The sequence below is a fragment of the Falco cherrug genome, chromosome 1 (genome assembly GCF_023634085.1).
Source record: "Falco cherrug isolate bFalChe1 chromosome 1, bFalChe1.pri, whole genome shotgun sequence".
Classification (NCBI taxonomy): domain Eukaryota; kingdom Metazoa; phylum Chordata; class Aves; order Falconiformes; family Falconidae; genus Falco; species Falco cherrug.
This window is the reverse complement of record NC_073697.1, coordinates 21,016,990-21,037,973: the sequence shown is the minus strand read 5'-3', so window position 1 is coordinate 21,037,973 and position 20,984 is coordinate 21,016,990. Positions and strand designations below refer to the sequence as shown.

Below are 20,984 nucleotides of genomic sequence, written 5' to 3'. Positions count from 1 at the left end.
AATAAAGTTGGCACAATCTGTTCATAGATTTGTTTAAACTACCATTCATCTAGCTACAGACCAGATTGTGGATCTTTCACATCGTAGAGGTTTTAGTAGAACTATATATCTTCATGAAGAAAACATTCCCCGGTATAAACAAAACATTAGTTTGGTTCCATAATGGTAACTCAAACTGTAATCAAAGTTGAGAAGAATGGATGTGGTTGTACATGCAGAAAGAAGACTGGAATCAAAGTCTAATCAAGCCTAGAAAAACCAGTCCTTGGAATTTTGAACGTCCAAAATCCTATGCTCCCTTTAATTTTTGGATTGGGATACTGACTGCATTTGAAAAAAATGACCAAGTGATCCATCTCCCTCTTAAAATTCAGGAGAATGATGGGAAATTTAAAAAAAAAAAAAAAAGTTCGGAAAACTCAGAAAATAATTACACTGCATTTACCTGGAAATAGAAAGTAGCAATATTTTAATCCTTTGGAGATCTCCCTTTTATCTGTTTTCCACTGTCAATATCTGTATTTTTCTTCTATCATTAAACTTGTCCCTTTCCTCTCTGCCTGTTTGAGGTTTTTTTTCTTCGGTTTGTTTGCTATTTTTTTGTTTCACTTACATGTACAGACTGACAGTATATTTTAGGGGAAATCTATTTTCTATACTATCATATTAACATGAAATATCCTTCCCCTTCCCTTTCCCCTTCCCCTTCCCCCTTCCTTTTCCTTCTTCCTTCTTTCCCATCCATCAAAATTTTATCTGAAGGTACATACACTATTTTAGGTAGAAGTTCAAGATACCAGTATCTGCTTGGAATAAAGATATACTTCCAAAGACAAGCAGTGCTGCTAAAGAGATACATAGAAATCCAATCAGCCTTATATTGCCTTACATGCTTTTGCTTACAGTCTCCTCTCATAAAATACATCTGTAAATTATAAGCACACCAGTTCCCATCAGGCTCAGGTGAGTAACTTTGGGAATTCAGCACCAGCTGCTTACTATCCTGTGAAACACGGGGATTACTGAAATCTAACTTCTAGCATATATATGCCCATATGACATACCACTTTCCAAGTAATAAATAATAACCATTATTTATAACCATACATAAATAATAGCCATAATAATAATTAATAACCATAATAACTATCTTCTAATTATCAGCAGAAGAAACAAGAGGTAAGGCTGGGATCATGCAAAGGAAATCAGCTCTCCAGAAAGACAGAAATCAAGTTAATAGGAGCCAGAGGAGAGCTGTGGACTGAAACATAATATTCCAGTTTCCTGAATCATCTTGTCTAGAACCAAATTCACCGGAAAGACAGAAATGCATAATTTTCATCTTTAGAATAATTTTGCTATCTATTTCACTTTCAGCACAACCCAAAATTTCCTTTAGGTCAACTTAATCATATGCATGCTTACAGCAATAAGCAAAAAATCAGCTTCTGTGATAACAATATAAAATACAGCTATTGGCTTATCTTCACTTTACTTTGTCCAAAAGAAAAGAAAGTGCCTCTACACTGAAAATATGGGGGTTTATCACTTTTGAATTTTTTGCTGCTATATGAAAGTATTTCATATGGCCTATAGCAATGACAGAAGGATTTTCTAAAGCACCAATAAGACTTAAAAGCAGAAGTCTTAGTGACACCAGTCCTTTTAACTCATAAGATCTTTTGAAAATCCCATTCAAAGTCCAACTCTGAATTCAATTTCATATATACATATCATTCTGCATGCATAGTGCTTGGATCCAACTTGGCTTCCAGACTCTTTTTACTAATCAGGTAAGTCAGTAATTCTTATTGATATTTCAGACTAGCCTACTTTAACAGTTTTATCTAAAATGTAATCTCTTGTGAAGCAGGTATTCAGAGGAAAGTTGAGCTGTTCATTGTCATAGGTCCAAATTATAAGCTAATGATGATGTCAAACATAGCTGAAATGTCGAGGAAAGAACAGTTTGCATAGAGAGGAGCCATCTGAAATTTCATTTTGAAAGGCATTAAGCTTTTTAAAATTATCTTCTGAAACAGCTATTAGAATTATTTTAATATAATATGACAAGGCTACCAAGACATGGTTGTTATTTTTACTATGTAAGCATATTTAACAGTGAATTCTAGGCCACCCCTAATAACAATACTTCCACTTTGCTCACATTTAAAGAGGAACATAAGGGGTTTCTGTTGGTTTTAGCACATTTAAATATAGTACATACTGGAGGTATTATACTGCACCAGTTTGGATCTCACATTCTAGGCAGTCTTTTCATGAAAACAACTACCTCAATCAAGGATTTATACACTTTCAATTCCTGATTCAGTTATAAACCTCTTGTTGTAAAACCTGACTTGGAAGTTTTGTTTTGTTTTAGAGATGAGTAGCATTTAGACAAAAAGTTAAAATTTCTGCTGCAAAAATCAACGACAAAATGTAGTGGTTCTTCAACAAAGAACTGCTTAACTTCCCCTCCCCTTCTGCAGGGGAACCACTCTTACTGTGCTCCTGCTCAGCAAAAGGTAACATATGAAACAAACAGCAAGGTATTTCAATTAATTTTTTCTGTAGGAACATTTACAGAGTAAACATTACCATCTCTTACAAGTAAGCCTCCTTTTGCTTTCTGCTGTTATGGAAGAAATAATTCTGCTGGTATCCTAACATATGTGACAATATCCAGTGACAATAACCCTGCATTCCGAAAGCACCTGGATAATAGTGTGGGACTTCATAATAGACTCACATCGAGACTTGCAGCAGCAAATGTCCAATTCTCTTCTAGACACACCGACAATTCACTTTGAGATCAAGCCAATGCCTTTTCAAGATCAGCCACCAAAAGGAGGTTTCTGTTATTTTTTGTCTGAAGTCTTCTTTTACTGACCCTACTTTGATACCCCTAGTTTGATTTTCTTGTCTTTTGTATATCTAATTTCATTTATATGAGACATTCAAAAGTCAAGACACAGAATCAGCCCTAAAACTGCAGTGACCCATTTTGCTGTCACCACAGTAATCATGTGGCAATGAGTCAATTTTCTTTTTGGCAGTGTGCTGTTATTATTCACAGTAAAACAAATGTTCAGAATTCACAAGTATTTTATTTGAAGTAAAGAAATACTAAGAGGTGGGGTTATCAGCAGGCTCCAAAAATAAGGAAGTGAGGGGCTGGTGCACGATTCAGATAGGAAAATCAGTAGCAGAGCAGCAACTTTGAGAGAAAAAACTACTGGGATTAGAGGGAGCCAAGCAGTGGGGAGAAAAAGCCAGAAAAAAAAAGCGGAAAACTGCACGGAGTGAAATACCTATCGGAAGATCATGAAAGGCTAAAGGTACAAGAGAAGAGAACAATTAGCAAGAATGGTTTACTTATTCTGCACAGAGATGACTGACTATCTCCAGACTTTTGTTGAAATTTTCTAGATTATTCTTGGATTATTCTTGGAGTGCTCACTTCAGTGAGCATGATTTTTTTCCTCTACTATTTACAAAAATGAAAGAACAAAACTGCTAATACTCAGCAATGAGAAAAAAGTGAGCTTTAAGAAAAATCAGGCCATGTCAATAGAGTATTGCTCTAAGATACAACAGTAGATAGCTCCTATACACGAGAGTTTTCAAAAGCGCTAAGGTGAACCCTCCTAAAAGATGTTAAGCAATTATAAAGAGAACTTGACAGCAAGTTATATGATCTGGGAGGAGCACTGTTTATCAAGTATCCAGGATGACACCTCAAGGAAGGACCAGCCTCACCATCATGCTCTGCTACTCCAGCATCTCTGCAGGGAATCTTCTGTATGTGATGAGGTAGGGAAATTCCAGTGAAATGACAGCACTCTTCACAACTAACAGTTTGCAAAATCTTTCTCCTCTCTTTTCCAGGACCCTTTTCTAGATTTTGTAGCTTTAAGAATAAAAAAAATGATTGACTCTAAAAAGATCCACTCTGCCAGTCTTGCCTTTTTAACAAAACATACAACTTTCTTTGACTGAAGTCAAACACCCAGGATTCCACTGATCACTTTGGCGGTTCAGCATGGCAAGTGCAAATCTTAATTACATAGCTCAGTATAATATTATTTTATAATTACTCTACTCAGCTTGAAATAGAAATTTTATTCAAAGAAGAAACTTAACAAGATCTTAAAAAAAACGTGGATTCAGAAGCTCACTGCTCATAGATTTCTTGGGATAATATGTGAGCCTGGTAATTTCATAGCACACTTGGTGCCACTGTCACAGCTCCATAGTACCCATGACAATGACTGTTCTTACTTTATAGTAAACATTACCTTTGCATGTGATTACATAAGGGAGGAGCTGGAATCACTTGAGAGCTAGTTAGACAAGTGCTTTTCAACCAGGTGCTTACTACAGGAAGCACTTTAGGTTTTTTTAATCAAATTATTTAAAAAGCAGGGGAAACCCCGAAGCTCAATGAAATACTGTGTTGAAAGGATCTCTACAGAGGCAGACTTGAACTCTTCCTTTACAAGCAAAGACTAACCATGTGACCGTATTTCCATGGTTTTAACATTTGCTTCCTTGAGTAAGGCAGGCAAAACCTTTTTCTTTATATAGCTTGCTAACCAAGTCTCCTGTTGTCCTCTGTAGGCTTCAAAGGAAAAAATCTATTCCTGTTTGTAATGATTTTGAGAAATATTTTTTAATGTCAGTGTGTGTGAAACCTGCACAAACTTAGGTGGTAGTGTGTTACAATAATTGCTCATTCCTTTAGCCTGAGGAAACTCAACCATGAGAAAAATAACTTACTGAACAGTACTTACAGATTAACTATCTGGATGAAGGCTTCCTGTGGGCGGTAACCAATCTAACAATAGTAAGTGTTTTCAAATGAGAATCCTTGCTTCTTTTGTACGTCTTTAGACAGACATCTTAAAACAGAGAGTTCCCTCATAATTCCAGGCAACTGAAACATAAACTGCTATGAAAGTAACCAGGTCATTTTGAAACAGGTGTAAAGACTACACTGTTGAAGAGGTGGAGTGTTTCTGTCGATGTTTCCATCTATAGCCGAGACAGTAGATTTTAACTGATTTAAGAAATGCACAACAAACAGAAGGAGGAATGTTACAGAAATAAAATACACTCCCAATCACTGTAACACATGCTGGATTGCAAAAGGTGACATGCAGCCCAACGCTTACTGATTTCAGTATTAGCTTTAACTGATTGCAAAGCAAAGAATTCAGTACATTTATATTAGAAGCAGAAGTCTCCGTACAGTAACAACCTATGGAAAAATATTTACAATTCTTTAAAGAAAGTTTTTGCAAAAAGAAATCTCTTTTTTTTCCAAAAAAAAAAAAAATTCATAAACTGCTAGTGATTTTTTCTTTGATCTTTGAGAATGCTACTTCTTATGGTCTGACTCTGCAGGTTGTTGTCGGTACCCAGCTTTACACTGTGAACAAAAGCAAAGCACGGGCATCTGGGTACACTTAAGTTTTTTTCCTAGAGTCTTAGTAATTTTCCTAATTCAGGCCTGTAATTTAAAAGTGGAACCTAAGCAGGTCACAATAAAACCTCAAAATCTGCCTGCAGTTTAATTTTCTTTGATTAGATAAACAGTTTTAGATATGTACAGATATTTCTGCCAGTGCTAGCCACACTACCCAAACATCTTTTATGAATCAAACTGTGCTGTAAGTTTCTTCAGAAAAGTCTTCCACATACTTCCTTTCTGCTTCTTTGGCTGACATCAGAAAGTGCAGAGCTGTGACAAATGAGAAAAAAATCTCACGATGGCATCCATTAAAAATTCAAAAGATTAAAGAAAATGAGAGGCAGCGACATAACTTCTCGTGCATGCTAATGTAAATCTGTATCTGCGCTATACTCTGTTGCATGGCTGTGAGTATTTCAGATGTACAAAATTATAAACTTTTCTCATCCGAAGATTATTTTCAGAAAAGTGTTTTGGCGGAGAAACTTGACAGACTTGTTACTGCTACAGGAACAGTACTGAAGCAAGCACATGACACCATGTGTATATAATTATGGAAAAACAACCTTAAACACTACTGTTTGGATTGTAAAATGAGGCACTCGGAATTAATGTTGCCCGTACCAGCTTAATACAACCCTCCTGGGCATCTGTGTGGACAAAACATCTGTAGTCACGTCATCATCTGCTATTTTTTTCTATAGGACTCTAGACTCAATTCAGGGCACAGAATGATACTGCTCATCTGACAAATAGCTCTGTACTGTTTTGTTTTGACATTGTTGCGTGCTTAGCACCACTCCTTATTTGACGCTTCAAAGTGTGCTCTTCGTGCAGAATTATTTCCTCATCTTTTTTTTTTTATTAGTATCCAAGTCATTCAGAAGCTATAGTTCATTTTTATACTAGTGCCTTCTACAAATGAGTAAATAATGCATGAAGCATGCAGCACTGGTACTAGGGTACTCAGTAGCCTTGGGTGTCCAGTTCAAGACACTTAGCATCTTCAGAGTCCAGTAACATATGAACTGATTACTGTATCAAAGTATGTGATCCCTAACATCAGTCTGTGAGTGTTAATAGATCGCAGGTCTCCAGGTGGAAGCCCAGAAAAGGAATCCTCAGTGACCAGCTATGTAATCCTACCAGTGAAAACATCTTTTGCACAATATGCTCCTTTGCTATATAATCCTACTGTTTCCTAAATGAAGCCCTGACATGGATGAGGCAGAAGTACTGAAATGTTAGAAAAATGCATATGCACTGGGCAGTGATGCTTGCATTTCATAGCTTTTGAACACTTGACCTTCCAACTTCGCTAGCATTGCTTCAAGGTAGCTTTATCTCTGAAAGACCCAAGAGTTTTCTAAGAACAACAAACCAAACCCCAGAATACTATCATGTAGCATACTGTAATCAGCAGGCTCCTTCAGCATGGCTTTAACCACCACAGACCATTGCCACCTTGCTGCTGCAGTAACTGGCAGAAAACACATGCTGACATCCTGCCCATCGATGGGAGGATGACACAGGTTTCCAAAGGGGCTTCACAGTCTTCTGACAGCAGAGATGACTATGGAAGTACAAACTTCATTCCTCTAGGGAAGAAATTTCCCTGGAACTCTGGAGGAAAATATACAGTAGTGGGTATAGGTTCTTCTCCCCGAATGTACCTTCTTTGCCCCCTTTCTTCATCTTTTTCTTTTCCTGGTCTCCTCATCGTAGCCTCACTGTGAGCTACACAGGCCAGTTTTCCCTTCCTTAGGCTTCTCATCCAAGCTCAGGAGCTTTGGCCATCAGGTCCTAGCCTCATCAGCCTCACTCCAACCCAGTGCTGAATACAGATCTTCCTTCTGTATCAAGTATTGCCAGCTCCTGGTATTGCTTTGTCCACTCTGTTCTCTGTACTTCCCTTGTCTGTTTCTTCTACCCTGTTGAAAGCCTGCTTCTTGCCCCTGCTGTATTCAGATCAGACATTCTCCCCTTTGAAGCTGCTTGGGTCCAGGCAGGAGGTCTTGGGCGCTGTCAAGGGGCAGTGGTGCTCTGCAGTGCATCTCAGTCCTGATCGGTGAGTGTGCAGTCTCAGGTTCGGACCCGATGGTGGGAAGAGACATTGGTATGCACCGTACACCTGCATGCACTACTTTTTGGTGAATGAAAACCCAGTTGTGCAGCCAGTGCAGAAGCTGTGGAACACCCCAGTGACTTCTCCAGCCCACGTGGGTACACATAGGCTGCAGTTTAGACAGGCAGAGAAAGCACAAGGACAATCTCCTTGTTCTCCTGTGTGGTGTCCAAAGACATCACAGCGTACAGCAGCTTAGACCTGTAACAATGAATAAACCCCTCCTGCCTAACAACATTGTTGCTGCTAACGGTGTTCTAAGGAACTAGCTGTAAAAAGCAAGGTGCTCCTGTTGAGCCTGTACAAGGCTCTCAGCTTGAATACACATAGGAAAGTTTGCATGGAAATATGACACACCTCAGATACAAAGATTAGTCTCAAACCATTTCTAAAGCATGTAGTGGTACCACTTTCCAAGGAAAAGGATTTTTTGTCATTGACATGTATTTTCCCTACTGTCACTCTTTGAAATGGTTGAACGGTATAGGTTCATTTGGTTGAAACGCATATGAAATGGTTGGAGCATTTGGGATGAAGTAAATAAGAAAAAACCAAATAACTAAGACTGAAAATTTCAGTTTGAAAGCTTTGATAAGAAAATTATAAGGAACTAGGTAATTTATCTTTTAGTCTGGGTGCGTTCAGCAAAAATAGTGCCACCACCTTCAAGTATTACAAGATAAACAGTACTTATTTTCTTTGTTTTTAGAAAAAATATCATTAGCCTGTACTTTAATATCAACTTAAAATTCTTTCTTTGTCCATACAACGGTCAGAAGCATTTGGACACATAGCAAGCTCAGAAACGTGTACCAACTTTGCACTTGTTTTTCAAGTATTCACTCACAAGGCTTCATCGTCTTAAGACCTTCCTCTAAGCTGTGTAATACAGAAGTCCAGAAGGTGGCAGCAAATATTCTTCCTTACAAGAGATAATCGGTCTATTCTAAGGAAAGCCAAGATACCTATGGCCACAAAAGTTTCAGCTATTTGCTTGTTATAGGCATAACTGTACTGTATTTTGATAATCGTATATGGATAAAGAGTAAATGATAAAGGAAAGCACTGATTTTCTTTCATTTACACTGGTGCAAACAGAGCTAACTGAATAACTAATTTAAAACAAGTTAGCAGCACTCTTACATTTCTTTTCCGTGTAGGCATTTTGTAGCAGTGAAGGCCTAAATCTAGTATCTTACTTTTCTCTTCTACCATTACTTGACAGCTAAAAAGGAATTTATTGTCAAAAGCAGAATTTGTCACAAAGCTTATGTAAGATGGTTGACATTAACTGTTTCATTAGTTTGTATACTAATGATGAAAATAAGATTATTCTCACCTGAAATAATACCACAGTTACAAACAATCTACAGTTAGAATAAATTAAGTTCCAGTTCTAAAATTCTCTATAAATTTCTGAAAGCAAGCCCTGACAAGAGAACTTTGACACAGTTAGAATCAGACACAAACTGTTGGATTCTAATCTATTACTAGTCTCAGTACAGCCACTGACAAGGCTTTCATCGTTAAGACAGGTAACATTCCCTGCCTCTCCAGCCATTAGTATGCCCATTAACCACAATGCTGCATTCCAATTTTAGCCTGCTATAAATTATTTCTGGAGTTTCAAATAAATACGATTTTTCCATTTTATTTCAAATTTTTTTATATTCATGTTGCAAAATAGTTGCAGCATTTACTCCAGAGCTGGCAGCATTTCAGAGAGAAATTACTTTTTCATTATATAAAGTTTAAATTGTAAATGGTTTAGGATGAAAAAAGCTATAATAACATTAACAATATGTCTCCCTTCTATACACAGTCCAGTTTAAAAATCTGAAGTCCTTGTTTTAATGTTTAAAAAAATTTAAAGAAGGAAAGCATTAAAAGGCATAAAAATCAAGTATTACTTATTTTGTCCTACCATTTTCTCAGTGGTTTGGTCTCTAACTGCAGTAGCCGTTACAAGCCCATAGAAAGTAAAATAAGAAATGCATCACTCTGGGCTTTTTATAGACAGTCATTTTTTGAGATAGCACAATGGTTTCCCCTACTTCCTCCTTCTTTGTCCCCTTTTTGTGTAAATATTAGCCAGGTGCTAATGTTAGCTCACATTTAAACACGCTTTGATATGCAATTAAGGACCAGGACTATAATGAAAAGATAAAAATAAAACTGCCTTAATGACTTTAGACACCTAGGTCAATTTTTTTCAAGTGACTTAATCAGATGGGAGTCTATGTTGCAGATTTCACTGGACTATTGAGAGAAAACAGAACTACTTACTTTTTTCTAATATGCGATACATGTCTCCTTAACCAGTCAAAAGGCAGTTTCAGCACATAAACATATAAACAGTTTTCAATTATTAAGGAGATATGCCCTGAGACAGAAAAAGTACAGTGAAATCATTTCACTAAGTACTATTCTGCATTCCCACTTGGTCTGTAAAGTGAAAAATATCTTTCGGACTCTTGCCTTTAAAATTTGCACTATTTTATGAAAGTAAGTATTGTTCTTTTTTTCTTCCGGCTTACCATAATTATCAAGAAATTTGCAATAGCAGTAAATAACCAATTTTTCTGGACTGTTAATTCAGATACTATTGATTCCCCCTCTACTTACATTAAATAGATCTATAGGTGCATAAACCTTTTATAAGTATTGTGTTTACGTTGGTTTATTTATACACTGAAATAGTTTCTTTTGGAAGTAGTGTTAAATTCATTTTTAGTTTATATTAATATACAGCTTATAAATACCAGAGATGCTTGTGGTACAATAAATGTTTGCTTCATTGACCTGTTTATAAATAGCCTGCATTTTTAAAATCAATGTTAACCCAAACCTAATCTGTTTGCACAGACACCCAAGCTAGTCAGCAGCTCTTAGGATTCTGTGATTGCAGTGGACAGCTCTAACTGCCTTTCCTCTTCTCACCATCTGAGAATCACCTTCCCTTCAATAACTATTGTAGAAAAGATCTTTCCTTCTGAAAATGTTCACATGAGGCAATGGAAAACAAATTAACTACTGTATTGGGGTCTGGTTTGTTTTGCAGCATAATACTTCGAGTGCTGGTACAGTATTAATGTTTTATAACAAGGTTACAGTAATAACATATGTGATAATGTAATAATTCTGGTAGCATACAACTAGTTCTCTCCTCCCTCAATTTCTGTGAAGAAGAAGAAAAGAACATTCTTTTTAGTACCCGCTTGTCAAAAGATGTGTCTCCAAGAATTAAACATGAAGGGAAAAAAATAGTGTCACTACATCTGGCTACTGCTGTCCAGTATGAATGATGAGTTCTAGTGATTAAATGTTGCCTTAATTCCAAAGTTTGTGTTTGTTAGTTTGAAGGGGCTGAACACCAAAGTAGTGACAGAAACCAGTATATGAATATCAAATACAGACCTGCTTTGAACTTACAAATGTTCAGGCCTAGACTTTCAGTCTAGGAACACAACTATCAATAATAAAAATTAACTGCAATGAAAACAAGGCAATATTGATCTTCTCTTTAGTTTCTGCATTTGAGATACACTTGTATTTTAGAAAAATCATGCTTTTCTACAAATGCTTAAAACCTGTTTAACCACAGTGTGAAAAAATGTGCAGTATTATATAGTCTGAAGGCAAAGAGTCAATTTCAGAATAAAGCTGGGGTAGATAGAAATATACTACTTTTTAACTCAATAAATTATTGCAAAATTATGTCACTATGCAATGTACAGAAATCTGCAGTGAAGGGTGCTGTTGGATTGCTTTTAGTACAACAGCTATTACCATAACAATCTTGGCAGTCAGTAGGCTTAGAGACTAAATCCCTCCTCCTAAATGTAAACACTGTGGCACGACAGCATACTGCACATAACTGATGCATTTACTATATTTCTTCTGTGGGTGATGAAAGAAATTCAGTAGTTTTCTGTGAAACATACGTGAAAATTTGAGAAATATTCTCCTGAATCCAAAGGGCTAAAACTGCTTCAAGTTGCAGCCACCTTGCAAAACTTAGCAGAATCCTTTCAGGACAAACCAGGTATTTAGTTTTCCTATGTTTATTAAAAATAAATTGAATATAAACTTTTCTTTCCTTCTTGCTGAGCTTATGGGAATGTACATGACGATGACAACTGCTATTTATTTTCAGAAGAATATAATTGAAAATAACTAAGACTCACTTTGGCCAAATATATTTCCATGTTCTTCAATCTTCTAAGTCTTCCAACCCTCTTCTGCCCACCTTTAGCATAGCAAAGACTTTTTCTCTTTAGGAAATGCACAGAATTCAGCCAGCTTCTTCTGTGAATAGCTTCTTCCTTCCAAAAATACTGGTCCACATTTCCTCTCCATCAAAAGCCACACAGCCAGACACAACATTACAACTGGAAGTTAGTAAATATGTGCGGTGCTCTCTTAACTATTTCCTCAAATTCCTTCAGAGCCTTACAGAATGGACCATATACTTCAGCCTTTTTCCAGGTAAATCATCTGGAATGCTATTTGCCCTTGAAGATTTTGTCCTTTTGCAACCCAAAAAGATAACTGTTAGTTAAAAACACACACAGTGGGAAAGGAGAAGAATTTGACTGGTCTGAGAATACCAAAACAGGACCACGCTAAAGAACTAAAGAACTGCCTACAGATGAGAATCATTGAGCTGACAGTCCATAGATTGACAGTTTGATCTTGCAGCAGGAAGCCTGTTGTGATTTGCATGTGAGTTGAATAATCATTCAGTAGGAAGTAATCATCAATTATCTTCAGTGATTCAGATCTTACTGGATATGTTCAGTGTACTCAATGCATCTAGTCTCCAAACAAGATATTTAGCACCTAAGTGGTCCACTGGGGCATTCTTTGGATATCCTGGTCTGTCTTTCTGTCAGAACAAAGTCTCTCAGATGATCATTACTAAGCTGAAGTCTAGGAATGTCCATAAATATGCAAGATCCAAGAGACCAATGAAAAAATTTGCATAAACCACTCTGGCAAATCAAAAGCCAGTGCTTTCAAGTAGTACTTTGGCAAAATAGACAAGAATTTAAATTAACTATTCTTATTTTGGGGTTCTGAGGTAGAAAAGGAGAATAATTTATAAATTTTTAAGGAAGTAATTTTTTCCAGATAAATTGGCACAATCTCTCACTGGCCAGGTAAATTGTTACAGTTGCTGCAGGTTACTTGGAAGTCTGTAAATCAAATTCCATTGGAAAAATCTATGAATCATAGATGGTTTAATGTAATAGAGTAATCATGGGGTAATCCTATTCAGGCACAAGGAAAGCCGTCTTTACATAATGAAACATTCTTTGCCTCAAGAGACAGTACAAACTATTATGATTCTTACCTAATCATTTTATCCCTGAGAGCTTGACTAAAGTTAAAAACAAACCAAAAAATAAACATAAGGAATTTTAGTATAACCAAGCTCATTCCCAAGGCACTAGCGATGTTGCCGTTTGCTACCTGCCAATCTTCCTGCAAGGCGTAACACTCTAGCCAAATCCAGACCCATGCCGCACAAAAGCTATTCAACCGAGCAGAATCTCATATCTAAATGGAGAAAGATGTATTTGTCTATGGGACTGAAATCTTCCATCTTCAAAGTTTTTTTTATTTATTAACTTTTTTTTATAAGGACCAATTCAAAAGATATAATAATAATCTCCAGATTACCAGTTTTTGAGATTCTGCTTTTTCTGCAACAGCCCTTACATGCTGAATCTATGATTTGCATGACATTACAGGTGCTGTGGATAGATGTGATGTGAAATACAAACACTTGTTCAGTGAGTTCTTCCAAATTAAGGACATAGGAGATTCTCAAGCCAGTAAAAACACTCATCCCCGAGTTTGGTTGCCAAAACTCTGTGCTAGTTCCTGTATACTGTATTGTTTGATTCATGCACAGGTTTTATCTATGAGGTCATGTTAGCTCTCTTGCCAGTCCCCTTTCTTTGCCTTGTATGATAACAAAGCTATCCATAGAATAGTTTCCATCATAGAATAGTATCTTACTTACCATTAATGTCCTTGATTTTCTGCTGAATCTGATCTACCACCTGTACTAAAAAAAATGTAGAACTCGTCATAATATGAAGATTTAGTCTACACTATTTCTGCTTGTACAAGTTAAACTTCTACCTTTGTAACACAGTAGAACTGACCGTTCTGTTAGACAAATAGTGAAATACACTTGATAACTCATCATTCTTTGATTAAACGCTGTCAAAGGAAATTAGCTCCTTCTTTATCACTAATGGTTAAACCAAAAAGATACTTCTGCAACTTGATGAACTCTTCATCCAACTGTCTTGAAAAGTCAGATATTTTATGCAACACTTCTTTTATCAGTATCATTTCCCTCAGCATCTCTGGAATCCTACAAAGTGCTCATGGGGCTTGGAACTGGAACCTCCGTTAAATAAAGGGGAAATTTTGTCTACTCAGCACAGACAATGTTCTAGCAACCTCACAAGAGCAGTTAACACAGATAGACTAACTAGGTGGACCTGTTTGATCAGCTTTTACATCCTTCTGTACAGCCTTATCTCCTTAGTTCCCTGTTTTGTGTTATGAGATTAATTTCTAATAGAAACTGTATCTCATTTTGCATACTTATGATTTTGCACTTTAAAAAATTTTTTCTTACCAATACTTTAAACAAAATGCACTAACCAGGCCTGCTGAATAAGCACTTTTCTGAGGATTCAGTGAAGAAAGAAACTGCAATACATTAGAGGAAGGAGAAATATTATAACTGGCCAGTCTGGGTCTACCACTCATTGGCCCCAAGCACGATCCCTTCCATCAGGTGAATATACAAAGAAACTTTATATTTAAATATATTTACATATTTAATCCATTCTTGACAGTATATAACTTCATCTATGGGGAAAAAAGGTTCTATATTTTGTTTTACTCACCTTCCAAATGGATAATTCTTGCATTTCATATGCTACCATCTTAGTGGGTAGCATATTAGTTGGTAGATCACTACTCAGTTGAGATCTGTCTTTTTAAATTTAAGTGAGGATTCTTAAAAATTAACTAAGTCACTCAAAATGAAGTTGGTTTTTTTCTAGATAGAAGTAGAACCTCATGAAAGTTTGCCCTAAGTATGTGTGGGTAGGATTAATAATGTTGTGAAGTTTCCTCTCTGGAATTGCAAACTGGGAATAGCTGGCTATAGCTAAGAGGTGAAAGGATAGTCTGTTATACAGCATTAGTTCTGAAACTTGTCAAAACTCTCATTACATCACCTCTGTGTGTCACTCTACACTTTTTTTAAGAGATTCAGACTGAGCACCACTGAACTGACTGAAAATAATGAAACTAGTATTCTCTTTCTCAGTTTCTGTCTCTCATATAGAAGGCTGATATTAAAACATAACTGAAAAGCCTGTGTGACGCAGAGGTCTTTCAAGTTTCTTAGATGCATCAAGATCCTGTGACAGAAAAGCCTGTAAAACATGATATTTCAATGTGAATCTTTGTTAGATAAGCTATACCTTGTATGATTAGATACCTGTTGGCTGGCATCTAGATCATGTTCCCTGTATTTTAAGTTTTGGAAGCTAATTAGGAAAAGTAACACAGGGCAATGGTGTACGAACAAAATTCTAGCAATGCCTCTGATAAAAGGAAATCTGGCATTTCACATCAGATTTCAGAATTAATGGCATTTAAACCTCAGGATATGAATCAATGGGTGTAAATCAATGCGTTTAGGAACCACATGTGTAAAGACTGTTTGGTAAAAACAATGAACACAAAGAACATGTCTGGCTTGGGGAAAAGGCTGTACCTGTTTTGTACACCACCAAATGACTGTTGCAGCAGAACCTTCTCATGAACACAGTTTCTGTTTCAAAGTGCTGCATTACTAAGAAGATTAGGATTTGTCAAATATGAATGGATTGCTCGTATAAATGGGTCGGAATGTACTGAAATTTTGAGGGCATTGCCTTTTAAAGAAGCCAGGTTAAGTAGCGTCATGTAAGGGTATTAATATCTTTAGGGGGTTTTGTTCAATTTTGTACCCTGAAAAGTGAAAACTAGGATGTCTAATAATTTTAGAGTAAGAAATTCCTTTCGTAAAAGGGGATTGCCGAAGATCTGTTCTCAAGACAGATGTCCTAGACAGAGCCTGTTATCAAATGAATTAGGCTGTGCCTGCACATTAGAAACAATCTTGTAAACACACACAGAACTGTCACAACATTACGTCCTTTTTCATTATTAAGAATGGTCTTTTCTGAGCAAGGCACACTGGCCAAGTAGTGGGAAAGCTGCGCAGTTGCTAACATAATTGTAGCTTTTCAGTAAAAGCCTGTCTTTGGCCTGTTTACTTCCCTCAAAAATTCAATATGCTCTGCCTTTGTTCCTCTTTCTTTCTCTGCCTCCTTTGTAATACCTCCTCTCTTTTCACTAAATTAAAGTATTTAAAAGTACCCATACACCATACCAAAACGAGATTGCCAGCATGTCATGTGCATTCAGGGTCTGTTGTTCCGGTTTGAAAGTGAAGGGGCTTTCTTTTTTGTTGTTTAACAACTGTAACTCTGGTATTTTGTTTTCCTAGGAAAGAAGCAGTGGACGCTCATTATCACTTCCTGGGAGACCTTCTTCATTCATTTCTCAAGCCATCTCTCCTACTTCTCCTCTTCTGTTTCAGCCTGCCCCTGATTACTTCAGCAAGCCAGACACAGCAGCCGACAGGCCTGGCAAGAGACTGACTCCCTGGGAAGCAGCGGCAAGATCCCCTCTTGGCTTAGTGGATGAAGCTTTTGGGCCCCAAAATATGCAGGAATCCATTGCTGCTAACGTAGTCTCAGCCGCTCGCAGGAAAACACTTCCTGAGCCACCAGATGAATGGAAGCAGAAAGTGTCTTATGAGCCTCCAGCCCCAATTGGTAGCGTAGCCTCATTAGGGGGGAAGAAATCGGGTATTATATCATCCCCAAAAAGCTCCTTGTCCGCCCCAAGTGCAACCACGCAGGCTGGCTCTCAGCTGCAGTATGCTTACTGCAGCCAACGGTCCCGAACAGATCCTGATATAATGTCAATGGATTCCAGGTCTGACTATTGCTTGTCAACAGCTGATTCAAACTACAACCCACAGCCAAGGGGATGGAGGCGTCCAACATGAGCAGCTGAAGGGCCTGGCATATTTTCCCTTCTTCCAGCTTTACAAGCCTTAGATTTGAGTTGGAGAAGGAAAGTTTCTTGCTAGCCTAGCAATCTCTGAACTAAAGAAATGAGGAGGCAAAATCGAATGGACCACAGTTTTCACATGACTGCAGGGCTAGAGGCCTCTAGAATAGACTCAGTTTTACACGTAACCTAAGATTGTTCTATTTGTCAAAAGGCAAAAATACACATTTCTTGGGGTGAGGGGTGGGATGAAAGTGGGGTGACCAACGTGCTCCATACAAAAATTAGAAAGGATGTAGATGGAGACAGTACAAGTGTTTGCAGTTAAATTAATGTGGCAAGGGGGGGGAAGTAAAACAAGGCCATTTTAAAGACAAGAAGCATTTTACAGGACTTTGTAGGTTTTCTGGGTATGTTTGAGATCTGATTTCCAAGGTACTAGATAGAACCATGCTTTGGAAAGTTTCAATGGAAGTGGAATACTTGGAAGCACTGGCTTATTTGCCATATGTTTTCTTTACTGCATTTTAAACATGATCTAAGAAAGTAAATCAATGAATATTTTTACTGTGGCAACAGTTAAAATACATCTGTGGTCATGGTACCTGAATCCCTACAACATGTAGATATATGCAATCCTGTGCAATTACCCATTTCAGATATATTTCAAGACAGTTTTGATGAAGTTTTACATATTGTAATTAATCAAATAATCTGAACACAACAGGAAGAAAGGTGTTATTAATAGGGATCAGTACCATGATACTTGAAGAACAAAAAGGACGAGGAAAGTACTTAGAGTGTATTTAAACTGTTAATTTGTAATAAACTATCAAATAAGTCAGAACTGGCTGAAAGGCCTTTATTTCTCTCCGAAATGCACTACTTGCTGAACATTTACTGCTACAATGTCTGGTAATCTGACGGGCTGTGCAGTTAGTATCTAGATAGCTCAATGTTTAGAAAGCTTTTGATTTGTATTCTCAGTTTGGAAGACAGATAAGTTGTTTATCAAGAACAATACCAGTTCTACATAGAAATTTGTATGTGAAAGAGGGTTTATGACATGTGTTATATGGTATGAGTCTTGTACAAGTAGCAAATATTTGGATGGCTCTTTACAATTAAACAAATTGATGTATCTGAAGGGATGGTAAATCATTTTTGCTGGTGATACATATCTTGCATTTACAGGTTGTTTAAACAATAGAAATATGTGGCTAAAATATATGTATTCCAAGCTTATTGGGTAGTTTAGATGTTGCTAAAGCATGAAATGAATATCCCATATTTTACAGAGTGCTCTGCATCCTCCTTATTTTGTGGAGCATTCTTCAAGGATCTGTCAAGCACAGTCAGCTACAATTACTGCAGAAGAACTGTTAACCATCCTTAGTTTTGGTAAGGTTGTCAACTGTGAGTAAAGTAATTAGTTAGAAAGAACTAATATACGGAGTAAGGAAGAATGTATTACAAAAAATTCCCATCTGCAAAGAATTTTGCATTATAGCAATTATAAAATATAATTGGTTTAAAGAAAAGAGGAAAATTAAACCCAAGTACAGTTGACCTGGAACTTCCCATAAGAACAAATGATTACAAGAAAAATGTACCCTTAATGAGTTTAAGGTGGCAGTAATTGTCTAGTCAGAAAGAATGCTCCCTAAAATCAGCTGATCTTTTTGACCAAGCAGGAAATGAAGACATGGGAGTTGCGAACCTTTAAACTAGGATCATATTGCTATAGCACCTTACAAATTTATTTCACAAAATAAGAGTTTGCAAAGAAAAGATGATTTAGACAAATTACATGAACAAGGCTGCCATGATATGCCTGAAAATGGGCTTTACACCTCAGAGTCATACATGTCCATAATCAGAGTAAATTTTCCTGCCACACATGCAGAAATGCAGAGTCCCATAATGTTCCCTTTCATCATGACTGGGAATATTCCCACTGAAACCAATGGGACTGTGGTAATCTTATTAGCCTTAAGGGCTTGTCTTTGGATCCAGGTCTATCTCCCTGGAAGTACATGTCAAGTTTTCACTTAATTTCAGTGAAATTGTAATTCAAAGTGAAATTCATTGAAATTTATATTAAAAATAATTAAGGCCATTCAATAAATATTGATGTGTATTTCACAGAAGGTCTACATTCTGAAAAGTATGTGTTTACATATTTTGCTGAATGTCCGTATTACCATAACAAAAGGCTTCCCTGAATCAGAGTCAAGTTCAGGTTTCTGTTTTGAACTTTATCCTTTACGCTGTTAAACAGGAAATGAGATTAATGAGTTTGCAGTAAGCCATATTTTTACCCAACACAATTATTTTAATTCTCAGAATCAGATACCTAACTTGTGACTTTCCATTGAAACTAATGCTGTGAATTCTAAGGTCATACATCTACCAGAAGGGGAAATGTGTGCTTATTTTAAGTCACGTGCAATTAAAAATTGCCAAAAGTGTTTTACAATTTTCATATTACAAAAAAAGCTATGATAAAGTGATATTAAAAAGGATCTAATGCTATGATCACATAGAAATACAGCAAACCATATTCTAGGATCAAGCTCTAACCCCTGCCCCCAAATACACAACAAACATGTAAGAATGGCAGAATCAGAGTTTCAGACAGAATCACTGACTTTCTGTCAAAGTCCCAGGAAAAATAAAGTATGGCCTTATGATTTTCTTCTATTCACAAGAAGGAATTCATCATTAAGTACTTCTCTGAACATGAGAATTACTGATGTTGAGTTTCATGTGGCTTGGTATCTTACCATAGATTAACTTGGGTGTTTAATGTGATCTGTAGATTTTTCTTCCTCCTTCTGAGTATTTACTGGCTCTCTTTCCCACATGAATTCTCTCATATCTAACAAGGAATGAGTTCACACTGCAGCATTTCCCTCAATAGCAACACTGGTAAGTGTATCCATCCTCCACCCAGCGTCTATTTTTACAAAGTCTGTGGGCAATGGATTGTTGTTGAGATCTATTCCACTGCCACATAGAAATGAAACAAATAAACATTTCCAAAGTTATTAATGGGAGACCAGACATACACAGAGGCATGCAGACAGATCACATAGCCTTGTTTACAAAGGAAATCAGGCTAAAACCAGATTGAGACAATGTACTGATTTCAGTGGAAGCAGCAGGCTCAGACTACTAAATGAAATATTAATGCATACAGAGCTTTATGAAGAACCACATGGCATTTTTCACTTATTGTTCTTTACCCCATTCCTCCACTAGCAAAGCATCTTCCTAACAAATAGTTGTGACTGTTGTGCGTGAGTTCTGAGTATATGAAGTACTTCTTACATTTGGTTTTCAATGCACAGGTATGCTCAGTAAATGTGAGGAAAAAAATTTCTTGATATTTTAAATAAGTTGGTTTTGTGTTCACCCTCAGGGGTGTCTCTGTTAATATGCAGAGTATCTGAATACACAGTAAAAATGAAAATTTATTTTCTTTAGTTATGTTAGATGATGATGTTCACAAGTCTTGTTCTTGTTTTCATTTTGGTTTGCTTTAACACAACCAAATATCTATTCACATTGCATTTCTGTCTAGTAGCAAAAGACTGTATTATCTTTATAAAAGGCTTTTCACTTCTAAAGACTTTTTCCTCACTGCAAAGGACACTTTATTTGAGAGTGCATGCCAGATGTAAATTGTATCATTTAATAAAGTGATTTGACCAATCAGATGAGAAACACAATTTTGTTTTCCCTAAATTCTTGTCTGTTTGTTTAAATAATCTGAACCTACGTGAAGTCTAATCTCTTTTTTCTGCACCATTTTTAGATTCACTGACTTTGCCTGTCAATGACCTCGTGCTGATATGAGCTTCTAGAAGCTTAAATCAACATCAGGTCAAATGGCAACTTGTCAAATTCAGTAGAATTTCATTTTCATACTGACTAAGCAGAGTAAGGAAATTCAGTGAAGCACAACCTACCCAGGTAAAATAACACAGTCAGAGTAGTTTTTATTGTTTGAACATTTTCATCCCCACCATAAAATTACATGTTGACCTTTACATGCATCTAAACCTCTGTTTAGTTCCTGTAGGTTTGCTCACAAGGGCTGCTTTGCTGTATTGTCTTGCTGTTTCTCTTAATTGAAACTACTATTTGAAGAATAAATAAATATTGAGGATAAACTGTGAACTCAATCTTCACACTATTCATGCTCTTTGGGTG

The 20,984-nt window shown here is 36.7% G+C and overlaps 1 protein-coding gene and 1 long non-coding RNA gene across 2 annotated transcripts in view; one reads left to right on the top strand and one right to left on the bottom strand.

Annotated features, from left to right (window-relative positions):
- LOC129736771 (uncharacterized) overlaps nt 1–16,187 on the bottom strand; it is a 99,992-nt gene extending 83,805 nt beyond the window's left edge. Inside the window, exon 1 of the long non-coding RNA XR_008733819.1 lies at nt 5,646–16,187. This is a non-coding gene — a long non-coding RNA (uncharacterized LOC129736771). The remainder of the gene's footprint in view (nt 1–5,645) is intronic.
- SYNPO2 (synaptopodin 2) overlaps nt 1–20,500 on the top strand; it is a 95,879-nt gene extending 75,379 nt beyond the window's left edge. Inside the window, exon 5 of the mRNA XM_005433762.3 lies at nt 16,195–20,500. Within this exon, the coding sequence (XP_005433819.1) occupies nt 16,195–16,761 (567 nt within the window). The 3' untranslated portion in view covers nt 16,762–20,500. The remainder of the gene's footprint in view (nt 1–16,194) is intronic.
- Nucleotides 20,501–20,984: the final 484 nt, after the last annotated feature.